This window comes from Lucilia cuprina, chromosome 2 (assembly GCF_022045245.1).
Source record: "Lucilia cuprina isolate Lc7/37 chromosome 2, ASM2204524v1, whole genome shotgun sequence".
NCBI classification, from domain to species: domain Eukaryota; kingdom Metazoa; phylum Arthropoda; class Insecta; order Diptera; family Calliphoridae; genus Lucilia; species Lucilia cuprina.
The window spans coordinates 54,637,377-54,656,451 of NC_060950.1; the positions used below are offsets into that span (position 1 = coordinate 54,637,377).

General features: G+C 33.0%; 1 protein-coding gene across 2 annotated transcripts in view; it reads left to right on the forward strand.

Annotated features, from left to right (window-relative positions):
* LOC111680893 (voltage-dependent calcium channel subunit alpha-2/delta-3) overlaps positions 1-19,075 on the forward strand; it is a 113,331-nt gene that overhangs the window by 18,752 nt on the left and 75,504 nt on the right. For both annotated transcript variants that reach the window (XM_046950287.1, XM_046950289.1), the window contains exon 2: positions 6,615-6,696. In XM_046950287.1, the coding sequence (XP_046806243.1) occupies positions 6,615-6,696 (82 nt within the window). The remainder of the gene's footprint in view (positions 1-6,614; positions 6,697-19,075) is intronic.

The window sequence follows — 19,075 nt, forward strand, 5'->3', positions numbered from 1 at the left end:
CTTCTTATGATTTCTCTATGTATCTTATTAATGAGTATAGTGCTGCTGTTTCAACCGTGTCCCCCCGGGGGCATGTTTCCACGATGAAATCTCCATCATGGTGTATTGTAATCCCCGGGTAAAGAGGTGCTACCAACAGCTCTAGTCTGCCGGGACTATAAACTGGTGATGTCAAATGTATACTTGGCTACGCCTTGTAATGATTTGGCATGAGGTCTAACCAGAGCACCACATAATCTGGCACTACGAGTGGCCAGTTGCATGCAGGACTATGTCCTAGCTGGTCAGTTGGTTGAGGTTCCTTCGGAATCCACGTAGTGGCTGTGGTATAATACCTAAAATCGCGGTATTTGGTTTAAGGACTGATATATCCTATACCTAATGGGTTGCATAAATCTCTCTTCGAGCAGGTCTGTGTACAAAGCAGCATATGCTGGATTCCTAAACCCGATCGGTACCTCTTACCGTTCGTGTAGTGGGACGCCAGTATATGCTGGGGAATTGTGTAGGTCAGTATTCAATGGTTACCTATCATCCCCTAGATCGATCTTTATGATCATGGGAATGGAACTGATGCTAAATTTGGTGAAAAATCGGGAAAGTCTCTATATATTGGAGATAAGTACTGATTTAGTATGCCTTTTTACGCTTCGGGGAAGTTCTTTGGTGCTGTTGCCATCTCAACAGGATATATTGGGGCAATTATTGGAATTAATTGACTTTGGAAATTCCTACTTCCTTTGTTACATTGGTTCATAAAAGATGGATCCTGATCCATTTTGTTGGGTATTTCGGACTACCAAATATGTCTCTAGGTGCTGTTGCCAAAACAACAGAGCCATCTCAGTAGTGTGGTTGTGCGGTCTTAAAGAGGTTAAGGAATAAACTGGAATGGGTCATTAGATGATGGAGATTGCATTTTTAATAATGCAATTCTTTCAAAACATCATTAAGGGTGGTCACTTCCGCATTGTCGGAAGATTAATTTCACCTGATGTTGGGACTTGTCACAACCTTCTATTGACTTTAGACCAGTTATAGCTTTTTCCTTGTCGGGATATGCGGATTAATTCCAATGCGGCCTGTCATTCCGCTAGGGGGCTACTATGGCAAGAGATTAGATAGCTCGAGTACTTCAACAAAGTGCTTATACATGGACCGGACATCCATGTACAAAAATTGCTACCTGAGTTCTTCATTGAGGAATTCAGGGGCGCATGGTAAATCGTCTCTAGTCTACCCACCGTGAGATCAAGGCAGGTGCTCACGTTAATCTTTCGACATTCAAGTCTCAACCGTGAGAAATAAACAAATTGTCGAAAATCCTTTGTTTTAGTCTTCGATACTTTCATCACTTTTGGAATGAAATATCAGGTGAAATGAGTTTATTCAAGTCCGTCTTGTTTGAGTTCAAAATTTATGTTAATTACTTTCGTTTTTTTATTTATTGACTTTTTTTAATGCCAAATCTATAGAGAATCTTTTGAAAAGTCTGTGAATTGGTGAAGCCTATTGACAATAACATAGAATTTAATTACTATGTCGACTACACCATTTTTAAGTGAAATTGGGAACATTACCCATTAAATTGAGAAAATTCCAAATGAAATTGTGATTTTCAATATGAAATTGAGAAAATTCCGAATAAAATTGAGAATTTTAATTTGAAATTGGGAAAAATCCAAATGAAATTGAGAATTTCAAATTAATATTGAGAAAATTCCAAATGAAATTAAGAATTTCCGTTTCATATTGAGAAAGTTCTAAATGAAATTGGGTTTTTCAAGTACAAATTGAGAAAATTCCAAATAAAATTGATAATTTTCATTTGATATTTAGAAAATTCAAATTGATTTTGAGAATTTCCAATTCATATTAAGAAAATTCCAATTGATTTTGAGAATTTTAATTTCAAATTGAGAAAAGTCCAAATGAAATTGAGAATTTCTAATTAAAATAGAGAAAATTCCAATTCAAATTGGGAAATACAACTTGAAATTGGGAAAATTCCAAATGAAATTGAGAAAAATTCAATTGAAATTTAGAAATTTTCAAATGAAAATGAGAAAATTTCAAATAAAATTAAGAAAATTAAAAAAAGTAGAAAAATATGAATGCAGATGTATGTATGTAAAAAACAAATTTTATTGTAATCTACTATATAAGGAAATAACAATGAAACATAAATATAAAAATTAAACAAAACAAATATAATACTGTCCAACTGGCATATCTCGCAACTCGAGAGCTGTTTGGTAAAACGTTGTTGTGCGCTGTATAGCTCTACTACAAAATCCTGGAGTTATAGACGATTTCGATGCATTTATAACTTCTTCAAAGTACACCAGCCTTTGCTCTCCGACATTTGGAGCATTGACATCAGGCACATTCATCCTGGACTTAACGCAGCTTTAGACCAAATTATTTCAATTGGATTCAACATCGGCGAATATGGACTCATACGCAATAGTGTTGCTGCAGAATTTTGGAATACATAGTTGCTCTAACCTGCTATGGCAAGGGGCATTGTCGCACACCAGAACCAGTTCGTATAGCTCATTACCTAGTTCCTCTTATCTATCCAGAATACCTCTTACCCAATTTTTTGCACTTTCGGCATTGAAGGATCCCCTATGAGTATCCATTTGTAGGATACCCCCGGTATCAATTGCACCTATTAAATGTATGTTAGGACCGCGTGAAGTGGGCATTGAAACTACGGATCGGGCACCAACCTGACATGAAGTTAAAAGCCTTCTTGACCAAAAAAAAAATAATCCAACATACTTGGATTTAAATTTTTTTATATACATAGTTAAAGTCATAGAAAAATAAATAGAAGTGTTACTGAGAGTAGGAAATATTACTCTCTTACATGTACAGGTTTTGTGTGAATTTAATACAATTGTATGAGTATTTTTATTTTTGTTTACATAAAATAACAAAAATATGAAAGTACAAAATGTATCCGAATACATCATACCCTACCACATTGCGAGTAAGTAGCAATAAGTTATTTAGTATTTTTTAATGTAGAAGTTATATTCAAGAGATTGATGTTTGCTTAATTAATGAATGTACTACTCATTATAACAATATGTAGTCAAAATTTCGTATATATAAAATTTGTTGAGCATTATTTTATAAATACCCTATTCTTGTATAGCATGTACCGCTTACAAAAAAAGTTCAATAGGCTAATTTATGGACGGATTACATCATTACATCGACGCAGGTGTTACAAACTTTAAGACATAAACAAAATTCCGTTCCCATTAGTGTGGTGTAGGGTGTATTTTGACTGCATTTGGGCTGCTTTGAAATTAACAATAATCGTTCATATCAAGCGTTAATTTTAGCATTAGCACAACTCCTTTGGCAAAATAGCCCCTGCTGCTGCAATAAACACTGCTAAAAGTTATGTTTTTCCTATAAAATTATTGAAAACATTTTCAGAAAAAAACAAATTTTTCAATCGTTTTTATTTTTTTAATATAATTTTTAAGTGTCAATATTGACTCAACCCAGCAAACACAAAGAGTTTATTTAAAATTAAGAATAATTTTTAAAGAAGATGTTTCTTACATTGGTCAACTGATATTGAATAAAAATGGCTAATTCAAAACATTATTTCATAATATAATGTCAAACAAAAATATAAAAACTTTTTAAACGAAAGAGTTTGTGTTTGTTGGGTTACATATTTTTCAACTAATACATTCTCACGACTTAGGTTTTTGACAGCAGACTTAGGTTTTGTCATTCTCAGTTTCAGTTCTATGTATACCTTTTCTATGGTTAAAGTAATGTAACATAAAAGGTTCTCATTTTCATTTGAAAATTTCTAAATTTCAATTGAATTTTTCTCAATTTCATTTGGAATTTTCCCAATTACAAATTGTATTTCCCAATTTGAATTGGAATTCTTTTCTATTTTAATTAGAAATTCTCAATTTCATTTGGAATTTTCTCAATTTGAAATTAAAATTCTCAAAATCAATTGCAATTTTCTTAATATGAATTGGAAATTCTCAAAATCAATTTGAATTTTCTAAATATCAAATGAAAATTCTCAATTTTATTTGGATTTTTCTCAATTTGTACTTGAAAATCCCAATTTCATTTAGAACATTCTCAATATGAAATGGAAATTCTTAATTTCATTTGGAATTTTCTCAATATTAATTTGAAATTCTCAATTTCATTTGGATTTTTCCCAATTTCAAATTAAAATTCTCAATTTTATTCGGAATTTTCTCAATTTCATATTGAAAATCACAATTTCATTTGGAATTTTCTCATTATTAAATGGAAATTCTCAATTTCATGTGGAATATTCCCAATTTCAGTTAAAAATGGTGTAGTACTATTCTTTGATCAATTGATTCTGACTTGTCTATGCATTAGCTATTGTCTGACCAATGTACTAGACTACCGACTAGTCTATATTCGAATTTATTGACTCTACTAAGGTCAAGTAAGGAATAGTGTTCTAAGGAGTAATTTATAAACTAGTTTATTCACTATTAGATGAAATTCTCAATTATATGAACTCATCTTTATACTAATCTATAAATATCTTAATGGAAATGATGCTGATCGACTCCTTGTGCCATATTATCTGGGAAAGTTCATCAAACCTTTTATGTAGCCGTTGCCTGCTATCGGACATTGAGCCTTCAATTATCGTTAATTTGTCAGCTACACAGTTGCTCATCAAATACCATGTTACTAAACCCATCTGAGCACCACTATCGAATGTATTTAAGCATATTTGGCACTTCTGGACTAGTGTGAACGTATATTCAAGATATACTAGTAGTTTAACTAGAGGTGTGAATTTGAATATGTCGAGATTTGTTTTTGATATTTTGTAATACAAAAGTAAATTTTTTACATTTTCTATAGCTGACAGTTTAGCCTGTTGGAATTTAGAAGATCCACCAACAACTAGCTCTCCTTTGGAACTATTCATGAATATGTAAAGGTTTTGGGGGATAGCAGACTTCTTTCAGTTCCGAATTTTCGAAGAAACTTATCTGGAAGAATGGTTTGGAAGATGATATATCTGTGAAAGCAGATATTTCATTTATGGTTTGTGTGTTCATACATATATTGCGTTCATTGTGAAAGCAGTGCCAAAAGCAAATTTGTGGACAACAAATCAGTTGCACTGCAGTTTAGCAGGACAAATAGAGATTTGGTTGACTTTGTTCTCCAGTCTAGTTTTATTGACTGCCATTAGAATCTTGTTAGGGAGTGGGCAGTTGTAGTTTTCTTTAGTTAGGCTATCGATCTTGTATTTCTTACTATAAAGTAAAAGCTCGGTTTTATACGTATGCTGTGCATCCTCGTGTACAAAGAATAAAAATTTTGACTATTTATGTAGACTATTTATGGCTATGTTCCATAGAAGTTGTGACAGAAACTTACCATAAGGAGTTTCCCTATTTGCCATTTTTTTAATCCATTTAAAAAAAAAGTCTATAATCACATGTTTTCCAGCTTTTGTGAAACTTGTGCGTGTAATGTCTTTGAGATGTCAAACTATATTTCCATTACCTCAACGTAAACAACAATCAACCAAGTAAACACTTGGTTGATAGTCAAATATTCTGAGTAGACTATTAATTGCTATATTCCATAGAAGTGGTGACACTACCCCACCTTAATGAGTTCCCCTATTTGCTATTAATTGATACCGTTACCATATTGGAGCGGATAATGGATGATCTTGTGAAACTTGTGCATTGAGATATCGTATTCAGATGAAAGTTTTTTCTGCTTCCGCGAAGTTATAAGCGTAGACAACGGTCTTTTACTTTTGTGTATGAGTATATTCTATAGATGTAGTTTACAATTCTTTGGATCCATACCGTTATCATGGTTACCATGTTAAGGGGATAATCTTATATTGGACCTGGTTAATTAAAAACTTGAATATTGATATGTCAGTACTAGGGTCCCCCAAAGTGGATATGAACATGTACGTCCCAAAGCTAAAAAAAACTATCTGGATTTGAACAAATCGGTTAATCGTGCTTATTTTTAAGAAATGCAGTTATTTGGACGAGTTTCAGTCTTCCAAGAAAACTTAGTTTAATTGGAAACTTAAGTAAAATTTTTTCCAAAGAAGAGTTAGGGATACGATTTCGCTATATTGATGTCTAAGTCTCAAAGTTAATAAAAAAGTAAAACGCAATAAAGCACAAAAGCTTTCAAGGCCATGGAACCAATCCCTTGCCCTTGCTAAAAAAATTTCTGGATTTGAACAATTCGGTTAATCGTGCTTATTATTAAGAAAGACAGTTATTTGGACGAGTTTCAGTATTCCAAGAGAACTTAGTTTAATTGGAAACTTAAGTAGAATTATTTCCAAAGAAGAGTTAGGGAAACGTCTTCGCCATATTGATGTCTAAGTAGCTTTTTTTTAAAAGTGAAATATTTAATATTTTCAGGATGATTTAGACCCATCTTTTAGATTCTTATCAATCGTGTTCCTCTTAATGCTAATAATAATAATAATAATAATAATAATAATAATAATAATTAGTTCTTTACAATAAATAACATTAAATATTCATACTTTTTTCCATATCTCACTTTCTTTGCAGAGTTCGTAATTGGGCTTTAAAATTCGGTGTGGATCTATGGGAATTTGGACGACAATTCACAAAAATGAATGAAATCAAAAGCGTAAGTACAAAAAATAAATATTACAAAATTCGGGAAATATTTTAAAATGAACAGAAGTTGAAAAAAATAAACATAGAAAGTAATACAATAAAAAATTAAGATTGACACTGAAAGAAACGTTAGAGAGAGAGAAACCAAATAAAAATTCAAACAATTTCTAATACAAACAAGTTTTTAAGGGTCTGTTTTATAAAATACAACAACAAAATGACAATTAATTTTTGTGTATGAGTGTTTTCTTTTTTTGTGTTTGGTGTTTTGTTTTGCTAACAACCCGTATGTAATACATACATATACACATACAAATAATTAATAACCCTGCAGTTTTGGTTTTTGACTTTTTTCTGTAAGATTCTTTATTAAATCACCAGAAGTTATATTTCCAAGAAACAATTGACATTATTTGTAATCAAAATGGAGACTGAAGAAGATCAATTGGTATGGAACAGTCACTCTGAACTGCAGGGTTGGAAATTGCGAATATATGTGTAGATATTTAAGTTGAACATAAACCTAATTAAAACTGAAATGGTACTTGTCGTCGTCATTCACTAAAAAAAAGGGAATGAATTAGTTTGAATGAATGAACGAATGACTGACTGACTGACTGTGTGTTGGTGGATGGATGTGTTTGGTTTGATGGTTAGCTGTTTTGGCTTAGGACACAAATGTAAAATGTAAGGGCTGGGGGAAGGGGAATCAACAAAAAAAGGATGTACTACCATTTTAAGATAAAATATAAACCAATAAATGTTGTATGTTTGGTTTTTGTGGGAAATGCAAGTGAGAGTTCGTGTGTGTGTGTTTTCAGGTTTTTATTGTATTGTGTAGAAAAATAAAATACAAATAATAAATACACACACACATACATACATACATTAATTTACTTATACTAATGTATGACAAATAAACAAATACAAATTTTTGTTATTGTTCTCAAATAGATAAACGCTTTAGTGATGTCAACATGTACACACAGATACATACATACATACATACATACATACATACATACATACATACATACATACATACATACATACATACATACATACATACATATAAACTTTCACATTAATACAATTGCAATTGTGTAGATATACTTTGATGGTACAGGGGAAGAAAACAAAAACGATTTTGATATTAGTAGAATGTGAAAATTTAGTTGACAAATACAATTAGCGATCAGAGATGACGACAATTTTTGCATTATGGTGTGTTAATTAATTGAAGGATATTGTTATTTTCGAACTGTAATCATATTTTTTATAAAATTGGTATAAACATATGTATCTAAGGGACCAATAATCAATCCTCTAAGTCTTTTGACTGTTTTCTAGGAAGAAACTAACTTTTATTTATGTCTTTAGAAACTCGTTTTCCACTATGACTCAAAAAATGATTCTGAACCGATTGGTATACTTTAAGTTGGATATAGGACCAATATTATTGTGCGTTACAAGCTCCCCCCGGGGGCATGTTACCTTGGCGAGACCTCCGCCTTGGTGTTATTGCAATCCCGTGGTATAAAGAGGTGCCCAATACCTCCGGTCTGACCGGGACTGAAAAATTGGTTGTTTCATTCTATTGTTTGGCTTAGTCTTTGCATTGATTGGCAGAGGTCAGACCAGAGCACCGCCTAATCTGGTACTACGGGTGGCCAGTTGCCCGCAGGACTATGTCCTGGCTGGTCTGTTGGTTGAGGTTCCTTCGGGATCCACGTAGTGGCTGTGATTTAAATCAAAATTCGCGGGAAGAGTAAGTGGCGGTTAAAAGACTGATGCATGATAATAGTCAATATTTCGGGATAAGTTCGGTGCTGTTGCCTAAAATCAACAGATATCCCACAGAGGAGTGACTGTGGGACTAAGCTTTGGAAATGGGTTGGAGTCAATTGTATATGATACGGAGTGAATGTAGAGGTATGCGGGCCTCACCAACCCGTATACCTAAATGAGTGTGTCGTATGTTTTTCTCTATGAATGTGTCGAATAAATGAGATGCGTGCTGGGTTGAATGATGATGGATGAAAGGTATCATATACAAGTGATAACGATTAATTTTCCTTCCTTGTCCAGATATGTTCAGAGTATACTCTGTTCATATCAGACTTGCCACAGCGTGTCACTGTGAGTAAGAACAATGTCTACGGCTTATTGATGGATCGTGCTTCGGTCCACCGGTTACGTCTCTAGGTGCTGTTGCCGAATCAACAGAGCCATAGTAGTGTGGTTGTCTTTCAACGTGACTACTTTGGCAAGAGATTAGATAGCTCGAGTACTATAGCAAAGTACTTGCGCATGGACCGGTCATAGCCAATGTGGAAAAATTGCCACCTGAGTCTTCATTGAAGACAAAGGGGCGATGGTAGATCGTTCTCAAGTCTACCCTGTGGATGAAAAAGACCACCGTGGGATAAGGCCAACACGGCAGGTGCTCACGTTAAAACTCTCGAGAGTATGTGCGTTACAAGCATCAGCACAAATCCAATATACCCTTCCCACTAAAGTGGTGTAGGGTATAATTAGAAAAGCCATAGTTTCGTCATATGTTTACACTCACTAATCATTGATAGAAATTAGAAATGCTTACAGTATTAGGCATGGTTATCATGTTATTCGACAAGATAATTTCTTGGGTTTAATGTGAGAACGGGACCCTGATTCATGGTGCCTCCATAACAGTCACTTAGGAGAGCTGGGAATTTGGCAACATAAAAGCGTTCTAATTCTTGACTAGAGCCGTACTAAAATGCTTACAATCAGTGGCGATGGAAATCGTTAAAGGATAAGATGACTGCCATACTAAGGATTTGGCAAAGGGATATTGTGTCTGTTTCAATCATTCTAATTTTAACATGATAATAATAAAATTTAGCTTTAATCGAGCTCTATTGACGAGGTCTGCCTTCTGGAAGACTTTCTTGGGTGGATTGAGGTACGCAGAGATTTCAATCGTCGGATGTGGCATAAATTGTATTAAAGCTTTCGACGTTCGGGTTAATTTCCAAATGTTTGGTGTAAATTTAACCGATACGAAGAAATAAAACTAAACCTCTAAAGGGCTTGATGCGCGTTCATCCAATTTTGTAGGGAGGTTTTTTTTTTAATTTGAAATTTCGGTGGAATGGATTTAATTCAATGAATCTCTACAGCAATGAAATTACCGCTCCGTAATATTATTCACAATTCCTGTTCAATATTTTAAAATATCAAGTATGTCTAAGTGCTTAACGTGAACACCTGCGTTGACGGCCTTATTTCAGGTTGGTCTTTTTATCCACCGGGTAAACTTGAGAACGGTCTATTACGCGCCCCTGAATCCTTCTATGAAGAACTCAGATGGCCCTGTTTGTACTTGGCTGTGACACAAATAGTACTCAAACTATTTAATATCTTGCCATAGATCCCATCTGCAGAATGGGTTTAATCCCAATGCATGCCCCGACAAGAAAAAGCAATCACTGGACTAAAGTCAATATCAGGGGGGGTTCCAAAATAAGGTGAAATCATTTTTCCGTATATACCGGAAAGGACCCCTTTTTTATGCCATGAAATATTGCATTCTCTAGTATGCAATCGCCACCAAATAATGACTTATAAACATATTTGGTAGTCCGAAATACATAGCCAATATATCAGAATCCTTCATTATGTGGAAATAATGTGACAAAGGTTGTAGGATTTCCAAAGTCAATTCAAATCCAATAATTGCCCCAACAAGTTGGGTGGTGGACCTCAACCAAGTCGCGTAGCATGAAACAATATGTATCCTGTTGAGAAGGCAACAGCAACAGAGAACTTCTCGGAAGTAGGAGTACTAGTCTTCTGAGTTGCCAACATCTCAACTTAGACCATAAGGAACAACCACCAAGCGTCAACCTGAAAATTCGCCAACCTACAAAGGCGCCCTAATGCAAAGAGTAAGAGATACTCAACGTATGCAGGAATCCAGCATAGGTATCTCCAGCCAAGACAAGCCCTGCAGTCAACTGGCCATCCATAGTGGTATATGGTAATCTGGTTCGACTCCATGCCAAATCGTTCCAATGAAAGGACAAGGATACATTTGACATCACCAATTTATAGTACCGGCAGACTACAGATATTGGTAATACCTCCTTTCCCCGGGATATTGCAATAACACTAAAATGGAGATATCACCAGAGTAACATTGCCCCGGAGGCAAGGTCCCTCTAGCTTGAGATCCCCGACAGAATTAAGTTATTACTTGCACCACTATTCTTCTTCGAAAAAGATTGACCAAAATGCCATCATTATCTATCCTTCTCTGTCATTAATCCATTCTCTCAGTCGTTTCACCAAACCAGTTCCATGCAGTGAAAGATGCCACTCTTAAGATACATATAATATCCACGCAATTTGACATTCAATTGGAGCTATATCTTGTCTTTTATGTTCTTCTTTACATTTGGTATTTAAGATATCGTTTGAAGTTTTAAAATCAGCCATTTTTGAAAAGCTATAACTACGCTAACACTTTATTTATAAAATGTTATATTTCATCTGAAAGTCCATACTGTCAACTTAAAAAATTTAAGGTCTAACATCTGACATAACTCTATTCTTCTTCGTTTTATCGGATTCAGCGAAGCTCAATTGTTCAGAAAAGTTAGTTATGATCTCTAGATTATACATTCGTTAGACAGTGTTAACACTTTAAAACCCTAATTGTCGAAATTGAAAATTTGTAACAAAGCAACCCACTGTGCATTACTTACAACTCGTATAAACATTAAGCTCCTTCCATTACATATCCATATACAATTGTGGAAAATACTATCTATCATCTACAACTAAAGTAAGGTTGTACAATGCTGATTAAAATTTACATAAATATTACACTACACTTAACAGACACATACACATGCATTAAACATACACACATATGTACATACATATGTATATTTTTTAACAAAATATTATACATTATTTAATTGTACACAAAAATGGTGTGTTAAAATTGATAAGCATTATTTTTACTTTTTGTCTTTTATTCTTTTTTATTTTTACTCCATTTTTATTTTATTTTTGTCGTTTTGACACATACACTTTCATAAATAAATAAGTATTTGTTGGTATATTATATATGTTTGTGCATGTGTACATGTGTACATGTCTGTACTGTAGAATCCTTGATGATACCTTATTAGAAATTCCTGTATGAATAAAAAACACAAAAAAAGGAAAAATATTTATACATCATACTGAGAGAAAGCGAGCGACACAAAACAATAGAGTTACAATGACAGGAAAAAAGAGAAAAAATTAAAAACAACAACAAACAACACGCAACTAACAGTCATTGTTCGAAAAAAAGTTAGCTTAAAAGCATCCCACTGTGTTGTACATTTTAATATACATCAACATGTAAGGACATCATTAAAAGTTAAAATACTTACACTGACACATATACAAACTTATGTAGTTATAAAGGATATGTAAAGTAAAGGGAGGGGTTAAGAAGAAAAAGGTATGAATGTTACGAGAAGACTAAAATGTATGTTGTAAATTGTATTAATTAATAGAAATACATTTTACTTTATGAATTTAAATGATATTATGTTTTCGGTTAAAATTTAACTTTGTAAAATATTTGAAGTCTGTGATGAATTTTTCACCTAATTTACAATAGAATTTGTAGCGTAATATGAGGATATGAAATATGAAGACTATAGACTGATCTATAGTCAAGACTATAGACTGATCTATAGTCAAGACTATAGACTGATCTATAGTTAAGACTATAGACTGATCAATAGTCAAGGCTATAGACTGATCTATAGTCAAGGCTATAGACTGATCTATAGTCAAGGCTATAGACTGATCTATAGTCAAGACTTTAGACTGATCTATAGTCAATACTATAGACTGATCTATATTCCAGACTATAGACTGATCTATAGTCAAGACTATAGACTGATCTATAGTTAAGACTATAGACTGATCTATAGTCAAGGCTATAGACTGATCTATAGTCAAGACTATAGACTGATCTATAGTCAAGACTATAGACTAATCTATACTCAAGACTATAGACTAATCTATAGTCAAGACTAGACTAATCTATAGTATACTATATCAGTACTAGTCTTCTGTAGGGCAATCGTTTATCAACATACATATGTTCTATTCTCAGACCATAAGAAACGACCACCAAGCGTCAACCTGAAAATTCGCCAACCTATAAGGGCGTCCTAAAACGCGAAGAGTAAGAGATACTCAGGAATTCAGCATAAGTATCATCAGCCAGAACAAGTCCTGCAGGCAACTGGCCATCCATGGTTTACGTGGTAGTTCACTACACGCGAACTGTTAAGTAGAATAGAAGAGACCCCGTTTTGACCAAATGTGGTATATGGTACTCTGGTTCGACTCCATGCCAAATCGTTCCAAGTAAAGGCCAAGGATACATTTGACATAACCAATTTATAGTACCTGCAGACTAGAGATATCTATAGTCAAGACTATTGACTGATCTATAGTCAAGACTATAGACTGATCTATAGTCAAGACTATAGACTGATCTATAGTCAAGACTATAGACTGATCTATAGTCAAGACTATAGACTGATCTATAGTCAAGACTATAGACTGATCTATAGTCAAGACTATAGACTGATCTATAGTCAAGACTATAGACTGATCTATAGTCAAGACTATAGACTGATCTATAGTCAAGACTATAGACTGATCTATAGTCAAGACTATAGACTGATCTATAGTCAAGACTATAGACTGATCTATAGTCAAGACTATAGACTGATCTATAGTTATGACTATAGACTAATCTATAATCAAGACTATAGACTAATCTATAATCAAGACTATAGACTGATCTATAGTCAAGACTATAGACTGAACTATAGTCAAGACTATAGACTGATCTATTGTCAGGACTATAGACTGATCTATAGTCTAGACTATAGACTGATCTATAGTCAAGACTATAGACTGATCTATAGTCAAGACTATAGACTGATCTCTAGTCAAGACTATAGACTGATCTCTAGTCAAGACTATAGACTGATCTAGTGGTTGAAACCCAAATCGCGGGAAAAGGGTTGCCTGGTTAATACTGAAGACTGATATACGAAGAATATGATTTTCATGATACATTTCTGTTATCCTTCCTAGATACTGAAGCGGTACGAATTACAGAGCATGACTATGGATTAATAAAATGTTGGGTTTGAGCTTATAATGAAGAGATTGGGTATACGAAGCGTGGTTTTCTGATGTTTTTCTGATGTCTACTTGCATTCAGAGGGAATTGAGTAACTGATGGATTTGACGGATCGAGTTGGTGCAGTGATGTGTTAGACTGTGTTAGTCTAGAAAGAAGGGAAGGATGGACGTTGTGCAAGGTCGTCACTGTCCTCTCTTTGATTTTTTTGGCGATTTTCTTACGTGATTGAGTATATGCTCAACTTATCATAGTGAGTCATTGTGACCATTGAAATATAGTTTTGTCAATTAATATGATCCGTGTTTCGGATCAGGTCCCTCTAGGTGCTGTTGACAAGACAACAGAACCATAGTAGTGTGGTTGGCGACAGTATGTTGGAGCAAATTGAGCTTGCTCATGATACCTTGTGATTTGGTGATTTGTTTACTTTATACTCACCCAGTGGTTGAAAAAGTACCAACATGAGATAGGGCAACACTCCAGGTACTCACGTAAAGCACAACTTCATGTCAATTCTTTTGAAGGAATCCATATGTTGCTAAACATATGAGAAAAGGTCAATTGTCAATTTAAACTAACAATTTAAATACGTCATATTGTCCTATAATTTATGTATTGTTGTAATATTTAAATTATACATGTATAGTATGTCAAAGTATTAGTGCTATTGTGGTATAGAATGGTTTCCTTGTGTAACTTTAATAACAAACAACAAATATTTACATCAGTGCTAGACACTCCTAGCTTTTAGGGATTGATAACAATCAACCCAGTAGTAAGTTAAACGATAATAACAATGTGTATATCATTCTACTCCAACTGCCGACATCTGATATGAAACACCTTTATAAAGAGATAGATAAAGGGAGAAAGAGAGTTTAGTTTAGTTTCGGATGTTTCTTTTATGGTTTGATTTTTTTCCAAAGAGTTTGACTACAATTACAGCAAAGGTAACGAGTTGTTACATTCCAACACATAACTACATGGTTTCGTATTCGTACATGAAGAACTTGTTGTAATAGAAATGTTTAAAAAAAGTGCTTGTCGTAGTTGCACGCTTCCGTTTATGGTTTTTATTCCTGTTTTTAGTGTTAGTTCCTTTTTTTTCTCCCAACCAATGCTTTCTTTATATTTATAATTCACACAGTTACAAGTAACACCTAAACTCACGCTCATTTAAATGTAATACAAAGTAAATAGGTGTAAACCAGTTATTTAGTTACTTGTATATAACCTGCAGTTTTATATAGGGAGTCAATGTATGATCTTTACATTTTCGAAAACAGCCTTAGTATTCCTAAGTAATGCATACAAAAGTCAGTCATTATCTTAGTAGAACTAAGTAATGTAGAAGGTAATCATTTCCATGAACTACTGGGTTTCATTTTACTAACTAGGGAAAGAGTTTATAAATATAAATTTAGTTTATTTTTAATTTACTACAACTTATTGCTCACACTCATTTATACGACTCACAAACTACACATACACTTACTTAAATGACACATGGAAATATTTAAATTTTTGTAAATTGTAACAAATTAAGCTTGTTAAATTTCTTTACAGTAATTTTCCTAAAATGTTTGTTTTTTTAATGTTATGATATTTTCCAAGGATCATTTATACCAGCACGTGAGAATGTTAGTAATTGAGACAAAAAAACCAACAAAATAATTTATATTAAATGTTACGTTGTATATATGAGATCCGTCCGGTTGTGTGCTCCTTTTATGGCAAATGTTAGTGGAAAAAAGTTTTTATAGTCAAGACTATAGATTGGTATATAGAATAAACTATAGATCAAAACTATAATTTGATCTATAGTTAATATCAAAGGCTGATCTGTTATCAAGACTATAGATTGATCTATAGTCAAGTCTAAAGACTTGACTGAAACTGAACTACAGTCAAAACTATAAACTCATTTATATCTATAATCAAGACTATAGACTGATCTATAGTCAAGTCTATAGACTGATCTATAGTCAAGACTATAGACTGATCTATAGACAAGACTATAGACTGATCTATAGACAAGACTATAGACTGATCTATAGTCAAGACTATAGACTGATCTATAGTCAAGACTATAGACTGATCTATAGTTAAGACTATAGACTGATCTATAGTCAAGACTATAGACTGATCTATAGTCAGGACTATAGACTGATCTATAGTCAAGACTATAGACTGATCTATAGTCAAGACTATAGACTGATCTATAGTCAAGACTATAGACTGATCTATAGTCAAGATTATAGACTGATCTATAATCAAGACTATAGACTGATCTATAGTCAATACTATAGACTGATCTATAGTCAAGACTTTAGACTGATCTATAGTCAAGACTATAGACTGATCTGTAGTCAAGACTATAGACTGATCTATAGTCAAGACTATGGATTGATCTATAGTCAAGACTATAGACTGATCTATAGTCAAGACTATAGACTGATCTATATTCAAGACTATAGACTGATCTATAGTCAAGACTATAGACTTATCTATAGTCAAGACTATAGACTTATCTATAGTCAAAACTAAAGACTGATCTATAGTCAAGACTAAAGATTCATGTATAGTCGAGACTGTCGAGACTGATCTATAGGCAAGACTATAATAGGAAAGACTATAGACTGGTATGTAAAGAAGACTATGGACTGATCAATACAAAAATTTTTATATACTGATATATAGTCAAGATTGTAGACTGAACTACAGTTAAGACTATGGATTAAACTATATTCAAGACGGTAAACTGAACCATAGTTTAAATTTTAGACTGATCAAAATTCAAGACTGTTAACTTGTTAATATATGATACTGGGACTGAATAGTAGAGACTATAGACATATTTATATTCGAGATTTTAGAATCTGTAGTCAAGGCTATAGACTGATCAATAGTGAGTATAATAGACTGATCTATAATCGTGAATGTGGACAGCTCTGTAGTTGTGACTATAGAGTGATCTGTAGTCAGGTCTTTAGACTGATCAATAGTCAATTCTATATTTGATTTAAAGTTAATCTAAAGTCAAGAAAGCAGACTGAAATATATACTATATACAGTTATATATTGATATGTGATTTTAAAAATTTTAAAGAAAACGTAAATAATGCTGTAAAGCTTATCGTAAAGCTTGTTATCATCAGCGACTTATTTTAAGTATCTTACTCGTTAAGAAAACAAACAAATGATTTTAATTTGTATTTAATATTTAAATTATGTTGATTTTTCACTACAAAACTAAGATGACAAAGGTATTCGGATTAGAAACAAAATAAATAGAAAAAAACATATTTAACGTTTATTTTCATAGTAATGATGTGTTAGCACTAAAATTCTTGAAAAACTAGCAACAGAATTAAAGCGACAGACGTGTGAATTTAAAACAAAAATTCTGTAAATACAAAATTCAAATCTATAACTTTTATAAAAATCTAAAATATTTATATTTTACCAATTACTAATTATAATATAATTTCATGAAAATGAATATATGTTTTCTTAAAATTTAAAATTTTGTTTTCCTATGTAAATTATAACAACGTTTGTGGCTACAATTGCATTTGCAATTTTTATTGTCATTTGAAATACTTTGCAAATAAAAAGACATACATAGACTCATAGCAACCCCCATTTAAATACACTTACACTTGCAAATATGCACAACTTAATAGAGAGATTTTTCACAGCGAAAGCATATAAAAGCCATTATTTTTAATATTACGACATGCATAAACATGAAATTTCACTATAATACACCAAAACAATGTTGTTTTGCAAAAAAAGAAAAAGGAAAAACTAAATATTGCATTCAACAAACACTAAGTCGCTCTTACACTGGCATACTGCTGATTTACTCAAGTACCCATTGTACTTACATACGTACATACATACTTTCATACATACATTTAAAGTGACACACCTGCGATATGACAAATGAAAAACAAATAAAACTTTGTTAAATTGGCAATGAGGAATTTGGAATACACTTTTTGATGTATTGAAGAAGAGATTTCAATTTAATGTAATTTCCGAACTTCACAGGAAATGATTTCCATTTCTCTAACAACCTTGATTAACTAATGATTTCGAAAGTAGTTGGAGTGCTGGTCTACTTCAGTTTTGAATAAGATCATCTTATCAAAACGGAGTGCCTTCGACTCCACTTGACTGTACGCGTACAGCGTGATAACCAATATCGGTAATTACATATCGAATTTCTCGAAATCCATTGTACTCCCTAAATCTGCTTTCCTACAATAACTCAATAGCCACGGTAAATGGAATTTTAAAAAGGATCCTTGATTCTTTTATGTCTTAAAATTTGATATATAATCTTAGCTCCATCTCTAAACCGATCTGCAGGATATATCCTACATCTATCTCGATGTGAAATCATGTTGATACGATAGTTACGAATTTTTTTCTAGAGTTTAAGAAAGAACTAATACTTATCTGATGTTTAAAAAAGTCTCATATCAATAGTATGTTTAAGAATGACTTTCCTTCTGTGAGATGGCATGGCCAAGGTCAAATAACTGGACTATGCGTAATATAATACATAATTCCAACAAGGTATATTATACGTATGATATTGTTTGGTTATTGATAATCGTCCAAAATTCTTGAGAATTTCCTAATCAGTGTTCTTGAGGGATGTTATATACGCAATAATATCACTTCCAAGATATTTGAATCTAATTTCGACGAAAGCCTGTCAATGGCAAAGAAAGTGCTCCTGAGTTTCAATGTCTTCTCTACATGTACTATATTTCTCTGAATTCTCACTTATAATTTTGCCTAGTTTGCCCATAATCTTATGTGTTCACCCAGATTGAGTAACATCCTACTTTCACCTCAGACTCGCTTATTTTGATTAACCCAGGAAAAACTTACATTGAAAAGTAATGAGTTAAAAAGCTAAAAAAACCTCTTTGCACTACTTCTTTATTAGCAATTTGAGTCATTATTTTAACACGGTGATGTCATTGGAGGCAAGTACTTCTACGCTCGCTTACAAATAGGGAGTTAAAGAAGTACTTGCAATTTGTCTTACAAAACAGTTGTTGAGTAAGTTGTTTTATTTTTAATAATAAAAAGAGCCAGCTAGAATACGAACCAAGGACTTCGGTTTGTCAGTCAAATGTTCTACTCACTG